At 39.9% G+C, this 11,454-nt stretch overlaps 1 protein-coding gene across 1 annotated transcript in view; it reads left to right on the forward strand.

Annotated features, from left to right (window-relative positions):
• The window catches only part of STON1 (stonin 1), a 58,143-nt gene extending 47,158 nt beyond the window's left edge, over positions 1-10,985 (forward strand). Inside the window, exons 3-4 of the mRNA XM_061432306.1 lie at positions 5,562-5,764; positions 7,954-10,985. Of these exons, the coding sequence (XP_061288290.1) occupies positions 5,562-5,764; positions 7,954-8,028 (278 nt within the window). The 3' untranslated portion in view covers positions 8,029-10,985. The remainder of the gene's footprint in view (positions 1-5,561; positions 5,765-7,953) is intronic.
• The last annotated feature ends 469 nt before the right edge of the window (positions 10,986-11,454 follow it).

Raw genomic sequence — 11,454 nt, forward strand, 5'->3', positions numbered from 1 at the left:
AGATCAAGCCTGTGCTCCAAGAGGAGGCCCATTGAGAAGGCAGTGAAGCTGTGACCAGTGGAGTCTGGGGAAAGGGGGGGCTCTGAGCCAGGCTGGGTCTGGACACTTCTGGGGTCACGTGGACTTGTCACGGAGGCTTCTCCACCACAGGGGTGATAGGGGTGGTAATGCAAAGATTAAGAGGCTTCCTGCCACTTTTTTCTTGAGAAGCGTAGAAAGAGTAAGGCTAGAGTAGAGAGGAAGGCTTTATCCTGAGGCAGTGCTTCTCAAGTGTTGGCGTGCACATGAATCGCCTTGTTAGAACGTGGACTCTGATTTGGCAGGTGGGGCTCCCCATACTGTGTCTCCCACACATGCTCCAGCGATGCCAAGTCCGCTGGCCATGGGCCTCATGCAGAGGAGCAAGGACTTAAAATGCATCTTGATGTTTCTATACGACTTTAAAAATCACTTGGGTATTTAGAGAAGAGAGGATTTTAAAAGAAGTTCTTTAAAACGTTACCCTTTCAAGCTAGCTTCTGAAAAACCTACACTGTTAGGGAAAAAAAAATTTAGAAAAATGGAAACTAAAAAGACTATATGAATTACTTCTACTCATTAAAAACAAATTTTTAAAAAATGCCCCTTTCTTGGGGATTTGTGAGATCAGTATTGACTTTTCCTGTTGGTGAAATCACTCGTGATTTTAGGGGAGGTGGGATGTTGGCTCCTTAAATGTCTTTTCTGCCATCATGCCAGTGCTTAATGTACCTTTAACAGTGAGTGAGCCTTTCATTTTAAACAAAGGTTGGCCCCAGATAGTTCATTCAGGCTAAGGTGTAAATGACAACAGAGGACTTTTCTTGAGCACAGATTTTGCTGGGGGTGGGAAAGACAAAGAGGAGGAGGAGAAGGCGGTGGATAAAGAGGGGGAGGGAGAGAGAGGAAAACGGAGAAAGGATGGGGAGAGAATGAAGACAGGAAAACCTTGTTAGCCATAGAGGGTGCATATGGCAGCATAGCATTAGAGAGAGAGGTGAGAATGACGGAGGGTCACTTAACATACATCTATCTCCACTCTCCTGGTTTTACCAATTTTAAAATATATCCTGCTATTACTTTTTTCTTTGCTGTCTCTTCAGTGCATTGGTTTTTCTCTCCTCCTCCACTGGTGTCACCCTCCTACCATTCATTCCCTCCAACTCTCACCAATTCCATTTCAGATGTAAAATATTTTGGTTCAAGAAGGACTGGATATCTACTAGACCTGAACAGATTTTGTGATTTGTATGCATAGTCCTTAGAAAGCGGAGACTGATTACCAAAGCCTGAGAGTGCCCCTTGGTGGTCAGTACTGAGATAAAGAACATGATTTTCCTCTATTAGTTATTCTTTTGTGAATTCCACAAATAGCCTTTCAGCTCCAAATGTGCCAGACTTGCGCTAAGGATAGACATGATACTTTTCTTTATCGATATCAAAGTTCAAAGGGAGTGTGAGTTACTAAACATTGTAGAGTATTTAGAGTTTTAAAAGCCAAGAAAAAATATGTCAGAAAAATGTTATCTTTAAACCTTCTTCTTCTTCTTCTTTTTTTTTTTTTTTAGAAAAGTGGATAGAAAGGTTTTTTTCCTAAACCTATTTTTGGACTACTAGGTCTTAAAGTTGGGTTATTTTCATTGCAAAATTCCGAAAGAATTTTTCTTTAAAATGTATCAAATTAGATAATCTTTAGTATTATTTTCAGCTCTAAAAGTGTAGAATTCACAGTCCTTTCATTAGCAGAATTACAGTCATTAAATGATAATATTGAATTTATAATCAAAGAGCACTTTGCACTTCTATCAGTACAATTCTCAAGAGGGTAAAGAATCCTGCAGTGCAGAGACCTGGTTTCGATCCCTGGGTTGGGAAGATCCCCTGGAGGAGGGCATGGCAGCCCACTCCAGTATTCTTGCCTGGTGAATCCCTATGGACAGAGGAGCCTGGCAGGCTAAAGTCCGTGGGGTCTCAAAGAGTTGGACATGACTGAGTAACTAAGCACATGGTACGGCTCTACAGCTGTGTGTGCCAGCTGGCTTCTTTAGTCCTCACAGCAATCCCATATGGTTCATACTGTTACCATCATCACACCCATTTTCAGATGGGGAAACTGAGGCTCGCAGCGATCAAATAACTTGCGAAGGGTCTCACACATCTTTCAAGTAGCAGAGCTGGGATCTGATCCTGGGCATCCTGAGTCAGTGCTTATGTGCTTAACCACCATGCCATAAAGGACTCAAGAGTGCCTGAATTAAGTTTAAATAAACTTACTGTATCCTGTAGACAGAAGGCTAGGAAAGCTAATGGATTGTGGAATCTCCCCTGGGTGTGTGTGTGTGTGTGTGTTAATAAAGTTATCACTTGACTACAGTGATCTGGATAGTGTAAGGCAACTCTGGGGCCGCTGTTGTCTTGCCCTACGAGTGGTGGAGACGCTAATCAGCATCTGTTGATGGGTGACTTCTCAAGGGCTTTTATAGCCTTACAATTCTATTAGTCTCTCTATAAGAAGCAGTTGTAAGGCATGAAAGGCAATTTATCTTTTAAGAATTAAGTGAAATCCTTTAAATTCTTGTTTTTGTGCCTAAAGCTATCTTTTGATAGAAATGTTCTTTCTTGCGTCATGTCAGTGTAATAGTAATTTAATCTGGCTTTTGAAATTATTGTTATCTCTTGCATAAGTAAAGGTAGCTACAAGGAATATGTAGATGGAATATGCCAATGCAGGAGACGTAAGAAACGAGGGTTCGGTCCCTGGGTTGGGAAGATCCCCTGGAGGAGGAAATGGGAATGCACTCTAGTATGCTTGCCTGGAGAACCTCATGGACAGAGGAGCCTGGTGGGCTGCTGTCCATAGGGTCACACAGAGTCAGACATGACTAGAGCGACTTAGCACACGCAGCTACATGGAATATGCAGGCACTGTGGACTGGTGGAACAGAATCATGGAACATTCATAGAGTTACTGCAGTGATTACATTGAAAATATTTTTAACTTTGCTGTAACATACATACATAAACACACAGTATATAACCCCTCTTAAAAGTTTTTGTGTATATCTGATATCCTAAGGTCTGGCAGAGAGTCTGGTTTGGTATAGAGTAGATGCTCAATACATGGCAAAGCAAACTAAGTGAAGAAAAAAATCGTGGAAACATTGAAAGTCAGTATGCCCATCTCCACGCTGTACATTTGTTCCAGTCAAAGCTTTGAGGAGGGTAAGTGGGAATTAATGTACTCAAAAATAATGTCCCACTAAAAAAAAGAATCCTTGGCTTAGAATCTTTTCTGAAATGCAAGAAAAAATTCACTAAGTTGAACTTTAAAAAAACCATAATTCTTTATAAAGTGACCTAATTTACTCTGAAATTTTCCTTTGCATTATCAATAAATAGAATGGTAAGAAAATGAAAAAATTAAGAATTATTATCTTAGTCTACTTAACAGAAAGTTTTCTTTTTAAATATGTCTTATGTGCATTGTAGCCCAACAATGATGCTTAATTTAAATATTACTCATCTTTTAATTTAAAAAACTTAGCATGCTTATGTTATTCTATTATTCTGAATTAGAATCACTCAATAGAAGGCACTCACATATGTTCGGTTCAGTCGCTTAGTTGTGTCCAACTCTTTGTGACCCCATGAATTGCAGCATGCCAGGCCTCCCTGTCCATCACTAACTCTCAGAGTCCACCCAAACTCATGTCCATTGAGTCAGTGATGCCATCCAACCATCTCATCCTCTGTCGTCCCCTTCTCCTCCTGCCCTCAATCTTTCCCAGCATCAGGGTCTTTTCAAATGAGTCAGCTCTTTGCATCAGGTAGCCAAAGTTGGAGTTTGAGCTTCAACATCAGTCCTTCCAATGAACACCCAGGACTGATCTCCTTTAGGATGGACTGGTTGGATCTCCTTGCAGTCTAAGGGACTCTTAAGAGTCTTCTCCAATACCACACTTCAAAAGCATCAATTCTTTGGCGCTCAGCTTTCTTCACAGTCCAACTCTCAAATCCATACATGACTACTGGAAAAACCATAACCTTGACTAGACGGACCTTTGTTGACAAAGTAATGTCTCTGCTTTTCAATATGCCATCTAGGTTGGTCATAACTTTCCTTCTAAGGAGCAAGCGTCTTTTAAGTTCATAGCTGCAGTCACCATCTGCAGTGATTTTAGAGCCCCCCAAAATAAAGTCAGTCACTGTTTCCACTGTTTCCCCATCTATTTGCTATGAAGTGATGGGACCAGATGCCATGATCTTAGTTTTCTGAATGTGGAGCTTTAAGCCAACTTTTTCACTCTCCTCTTTCACTTTCATCAAGAGGCTCTTTAGTTCTTCTTCACTTTCTGCCATAAGGGTGGTGTCACCTGCATATCTGAGGTTATTGATATTTCTCCCGGCAATCTTGATTCCAGCTTGTGCTTCGTCCAGCCCAGCGTTTCTCATGATGTACTCTGCATGTAAGTTAAATAAGCAGGGTGACAATATACAGCCTTGACATACTCCTTTTCCTATTTGGAACTAGTCTGTTGGTTCCATGTCCAGTTCTAATTGTTGCTTCCTGACCTGCATATAGGTTTCTCAAGAGGCAGGTCAGCTGGTCTGGTATTCCCATCTCTTTCAGAATTTTCCAGTTTATTGTGATCCACACAGTCAAAGGCTTTGACGTAGTCAATAAAGCAGAAATAGATGTTTTTCTGGAACTCTCTTGCTTTTTCGATGATCCAGCAGATGTTGGCAATTTGATCTCTGGTTTTTTTAAAACCAGCTTGAACATCTGGAAGTCCACGGTTCACATATTGTTGAAGCCTGGCTTGGAGAATTTTAAGCATGTGAGATGAGTGCAATTGTGTGGTAGTTTGAGCATTCTTTGGCATTGCCTTTCTTTGGGATTGGAATGAAACTGACCTTTTCCAGTCCTGTGGCCACTGCTGAGTTTTCCAAATTTGCTGGCATATTGAGTGGAGCACTTTCACAGCATCATCTTTCAGGATTTGAAAGCGCTCCACTGGAATTCCATCACCTCCACTAGCTTTGTTCGTAGTGATGCTTCCTAAGGCCCACTTGACTTCACATTCCAGGATGTCTGTCTCTAGGTGAGAGATCACACCATCGTGAATATCTGGGTCATGAAGATCTTTTTTTGTACGTATGAAGTTGATATAACTCTGAATTTTTTGTCACTGTTGTTGGTCATTGTTTTATTTGAATAATTAAATGAAATATTTAACTTTCTTTTTGAAAAAAGAAACAGCCTACTTCTACTTGAAAATATTTTGGGAGTTAACATATGTAACTATATAATGATAAATTGCACTTACTTTAAAGCTAGTACTTTAAAAAATGCAGTTAGATTCCCCCCTCCCCAATTAGTGCAAGATTGTGAATTTTGAAGATATGTAATTCAATGGAATTCACAGCCAGAGTGCTAATGGAAATGTTTATTAAAGAGAGAGATGCGTGCCTTTTACACTCATGAGAAATGTGCACTGCCCATTGAAATGCTTTGACTGACCTTTTGATTTTTTTTCTTCAAGGTCCTGATCATCCCCATTGTTTGTCTTACAAACTAGAACTTGGATCAGACCAAGAAATTCCCTCCGATTGGTATCCATTTGCTACTATTCAGTTTGGGATCCTTGATACCACTGCTTCAAGGACAGAGGTCAGGTCTCTGGGGGTGGAGAGTGATGTCCAGCCTCAAAAACACATTCATCATCGGGCTTGCTACAACATCCAGGTACATCCCAAAGCCCTTGGGGTTAGGATTGGACTTTTGAAGCTGTGACCTGATTTGGCTTTAGATTCTTATTTGCCCTCTTAAGTAACTTCCTGTGTATGTATGTATTAGACCCAGAAAAGAGCCCAGTTGTGGAAACTTGATGGTCACCAGTGAGCCTAGTTCTTCCCCTCAGTTCTAGAGAACATTAGGAACCTGAGGACAGTGCCATGTACTTAACTCAGATCTCAATGAAAAACAGGGCATTAAAAATAAGTTTACATTTCAGAAGCATATTTGTAATAAAGGTTTTATCAGAATAACATTTCCCAAGATGTGTTCTATGGGACATATGTCCCATATAATGATCTAAGAAAAAAATAAGTTGGGGAATGCTATCCACTTAACGTTGAACAAGGAAGTCCTGCAGTAAAGAAACTTACTAAACTTAGCTCAGTCTCTCCCTACTTGCCAATTATGAAGTCTTGTCTCCTGTAAAACACCTATCAGTATCTTCTGTAATAGTATTCTGTGGTGCACTGTTTGGGGAAATGCTGAGTTACTGTGTCACCACAATTTTAAATGTTCACCATCAGCTCATCTGCATTCTTAAGCCGGTTGAATTAGAGAGTGATGTACACTTGCACTTGTTCCTAAGCTTGCTTTTCCTTCTCAGCTTCAAAGTTAGTAGTTACAGAAATAACCTCTGTCACACATTTCCCATAGTATCTTGAAATGGTGTGATTATATGATATCATTAGCACCACTAGCGGTTCTATAATATAGTAATCTAAGTCTGAAATTTTCTTTATTTTGGACTGTCTGTTCAGAAGCCTGTATGTTCGGGTCCAGTAATGTTTTCTGTATTGGTAAAACCAATGATGAGTGGGTGCTATTCTGTGCGTCCCTTCAAAACCGAAGGACTGATTCGGCAGCTGGGAATTGCCCTGGATGATGCAATATGCCACTCTCCAGGTCACATCTCCTTCCTGGGGCAGCCTGTGTCCAATGACTGGTGGATCAGGGGTCTAAACGCCCTTCTGCCTCAAGTTTCAATAACCCTGCAGGGCCATCCTAGCTTCATCCCTCTCTGGGGATTGGCTAAAACCTTTACTGTGACTGCTTTGTAGGCTAACCTCTCTCCCTTCCTGTTCTGCCCCTTTCCCTCCCCTCACCTCCCTCCCCTCCTTCTCCCTTTCTCTCCCCTCCCCTTTCTGTGTCAGTCAGGTGTTGACCCCAGGAGCTCTCCACAGTAAACTTTCTGCACCCCAGTCTCCATCTCAGCATCTGCTTCTTGGGGAAGCTGACCTGTAACACTAGGCATCTAAGTGTTACGTGTGACTGAAATGTGTGTCGAGTGCACATGGAGACTCCATACCATCTGCCGTTCCTGGGATGCGCCAATTTCACATAGTTTGTAGAGGACCACTCAGAGTTATATACCAAAGTCTCTTTAGCTTTAATGGCAGTCGGTTTCAAAATGTTATCTTCCATTTAACAAGTATTTATTGAGCAGTTTCAAAGTGCCATCTGCTGCTGTAGATGCTGAGACACAAAGGTGAAGTCCCTGTCCTCGTAAAGCCTACCTTCTAGTGACAGAACAAAAAGTAATCAGTCAAAAAGTACCATAATTTGAAGTATTGACAAACTCTAAGAAGAGAATAAAAAAAGGTCACAGGATAGAGAGGGATAGAGGGCTTCCTCATCTAGAGTGGTCCCGGAGGGACTCTGTGAGGAGATAACGTTTGAAAGGGTGAGATGACAGAGGTGAGGGACAGGTGGATGGTTTGGCCCAGATGGGTTACTATTGTAAACTAGTTTGTTTTAGTTAGAGGGATGATTTTGGGTGCACTCTGAAGCTCAGGGAGGCCCGAAGCTGGATGTGTGATACTTGGGGGATATAATTGATCACATGTCTAGCTAGATTTGTAAATGTCTTATCAGTATGTGTATTCTGTGTACACCTGTGTTTGACTGAGAAGAACCTTTGTCCTCTTCAAGATTTGACCCTAGAGGGAAGGATTTAGGAGACTTGTCCAGAAGGAGAGCAGTGTGCCTCACTTGGGAACGGGCATGGCAGGGTGGAGGGGCTGTGTTTGTGTGCAGAGGATGAGGTAGCTACAGTGCTTGCTGGTTTACAAAACAGAACTGAAGTGTTATGCCGTGTTGCATTCATTAATGCTTCCTCCTGTTTTGCTTTTGCGCAACAGGTTGAAATAGAAAAGAAGTGGATTAAAATCGATGGAGAAGACCCGGATAAAGCTGGTGACTGTGTAACTCAGTAGGAGTAGCAGGAGTCAGTGATGATGACCCACTTTGCAAATACATAATTGACAGAAGCCACACCAAGTCCTCTACTGCTGTGCAGTGGGAATGACAGACCCACTGGCCGTGTTTAGGGGAGTTTAGACCTGCAAGCGAACCAGCTATCCTTTATGCTTTTGATATGTTTGTGCCCCAGGGGTTTGATCTAAAATGTGTCTTGAATTTTTGTGATGTTTTTATTTCCTAGTAGAACTCAAAGGCACTCTTCTCCAGTGTGTGACCTCACAGCCACTGGCCAAAGCATTTTTGATTTTTGATTACTTGGGGGCTGATTGTTTTCCACTCTGGGTTGATGCCATGTTTATTATCCTCCAGCCCCATCTCTTCTTATTAAGTTAGCACCTGTGCTAGAGGAGAAGGCAGTTGAAGGAGACATAAACCAAAGTACTTAATTTTCCCTCTTGCTCTTCTCTGAAGCGTGGCTATTGTAGAATGATGTGGAAACCACAGGCTAAAATGGAGATGTGGAACTCTCTCTGATTCTGAATTATTTATCTTCCTGTCTTGTTATCACATTGGTGAGTAATCATCAGCTGTATTTGGTACCTCTCTTTCCCCCATGGTATTATTATTTTCAAAATGTATTTGTGTGCTGATATGTGCAGCAAAGACACTAGTTCTGTTACTATGCATATTTTAGTACAAGTCACTGAGACATACTGCCTTTTGCTTGGAGAGATTCCTTTCAGAATGAAATCCTAGTATGGACACTAGTTAAAATATTAATGTATGTTAAAAATGAATTTTCATAGTCCATGAATATTGCTTCTCAAAAGTGTAGACTCTAAGAATGTATTTTGATAAAGTATTATTTGTAATTAACACAAGCCCCTCTTAAGTAGAAGTCTGAATCATGATTATTTTATGCTAGTCCTGCTAACATGCTATTTATGCTAATTCTGCTTAATTTAGAGTGATTTTCTTTAAAAGATGAGCAAAGTGAAAGATACTAGATTATTTTGTCTACATTTCTAACAAGTGATATTTCTATTTTTCAAAGTCAGATAAATGTTTGTTTTTTTTAATGAAAAAAGTCAATGGCATTAGCAATTATAATTCTGTTTATAACTTCCTTTAAGTGTTTACAGTGAAAAGTCAGACTTTTAAATTTAGGAAATCTATGTTCTAGATATTTTTTTAGTAGGAAAAACATGGAAAAAAACATGATATTAATACACCTTCAATTTATGTTGATCCTTAAATATGATTAGGAGATATTTTTCTCTATTTACCGGATTTGTTTTGAGTCAAAACTGATATGACAGTATTCTTCCAAACAACATTATCTGTTGGCCCTCATACATTTTATTTAATGTTATATTACATTCATTTTAATCTGTTCAAAATGCAAATTAAAACAAACATTTATGATGGTTTGTATCAATCAGCAGATTTACTGCTTTTCATTATTTTACTGTAAAGGCAAAGAATGCAAAAGTTGACTGTTAAAATGAATTGGTATTGCTCTTTTTAACTTCACTTGATGTGTTGCTCATAATATCACATGCTTGAGACTCGCTATAGATACATACGAGAGCAAATCTGTGTGTGCATCATATAAAAAAATTCTACCATCCTGACTCACCTGGTGTGGCACATTCTGGAATGACTTCAATCTGCTCAGAGCAAATATGGAGGCAGGCTGAACTTTGTGCTGCTCCATGGTCCCAGGGACGGTAACTGAGTTAATTACTGCTGGTCCTTTCAGATCTGTTTTATGGCATCCTGCCCATAAAGAACTCAGAGTCTAATTCGGATGAACTTAATGAATATTTACACCTCAAAGTAATTTCAGCATAGGGTCCAATTAATCACCCCTCAGGCTTTCCAGGTTGCCAGCATGTGCCGGCACCTCACTGCTGGAGTCATTTATTCACCAGCCCTCCAGCCTTCAGACGCGTCTCAAGATTCAGTGCTGAAAATAATAACAAAAAGCTGACTGAAGCCCAAGTTGAGTTTTTGTGGCAATGCAAAGGGTGATGGTAGGAACAGCAGGGTTCTGCAGCATAATTGTTCATTTGCACATCTATTAGGGTCCTTAAATATTCATTACTTAGCATTAAATTAACATTCTTTGTTGGGTGGAGAGAATTTTTAATACAGTTCTTCTGACCTGAGCTGTGGCAGAAGGTCAAATGTGATCCTGGTGCTCTAAGTGAAAAATCAGGTAGAGTCCACTTAGACTTACAAATTAAAAAGTAGAATCTCCTTTTCTAGAAAGTAAATGATGATCTTCAAAACAACAATGACAAAAACTCCTTCTTTTAAGGTCAGGAAGGGAGGAAGGAAGTGAATGAAGGAGGAACTACTCCTTACTAGCATTTTAATTTAGGTAATTTATTTAGATCAATGCTTTATGAGTTTGACCCATTAGGGGTCTTTTGTATAATTGACTGAATGGCAGACTTCCAAGCAGTTGGCCAGTTTGGGATGGGTTGCTCTGCTCTAATTGGTCTGGTCTAGTTGCCTTACCAGTCAAAGGATCGTATTAACTCTGTAAATGAATTCCATGGCTTGATGGTTACCTGATCAGTTGTACAAATCTGAATTTAAGGACATTTCCTTTTTTTTTAATGGGACTAGAAATAGTTTATCCATTTAAAAAGAATGGGAAAAAAAAAAACCCTCCTTAACATAAATAAAGGCTGGCATTTTGACCTGATTTCTGTGTTAGGTAATTGTAGGGTTTTAGTTCCCTTCATTCTGGGTTTGTGTTTTGATATAGACCTTTTTCTCTTATAAATTCGGTCAGGAGGCCTTCCTTAATAATGACTAAGTATTATTATATCTTACTCAAAATATGATTTTATGTCATCAATACAAATACAAAACATATTGAGCCTTAATAATCATGTAACAAAGTATTTTGTAGATTGCATATTGATTTTTAAAAAAATTAAAGATGTATTTCAAATGATTCTTGATATGCAATGGACTTATATCTTCTTTTGCAAGGTCTGGGGCTGTTTTTTTAAGGTATGAAATCCATTTCAATAACCTTAAACAATTGACTCTGTCAGACAAATGCATGCTTACATGTGTATATGCTCAGTTGTATATAACTCTTTGCTACCTCGTGGACTGTAGCCTGCCAGGCTTCTCTGTCCACGGGATTCTCCAGGCAGGAATACTGGAGTGGGTTGCCACTTCCTTCTTCAGGGGATCTTTCCGACCTAGCAATTGAACCCATGTCTCCTTTCCTGCGTTGGGAGGTGAATTCTTTACTGCTGAGCCACCTGGGAAGCCCCCAGACAAATGTATACTGCTTCACTATTAAGGAGTTAGTGTACATGGTGTTTTGACACATCCTGGAAAATATCACCATCAAAGTACAATTTGTGATGTTAAAGAATTATTTTTGAAAGAGGATATAATCATTATTCTCA

Source organism: Bos javanicus, chromosome 11 (assembly GCF_032452875.1).
Source record: "Bos javanicus breed banteng chromosome 11, ARS-OSU_banteng_1.0, whole genome shotgun sequence".
NCBI classification, from domain to species: domain Eukaryota; kingdom Metazoa; phylum Chordata; class Mammalia; order Artiodactyla; family Bovidae; genus Bos; species Bos javanicus.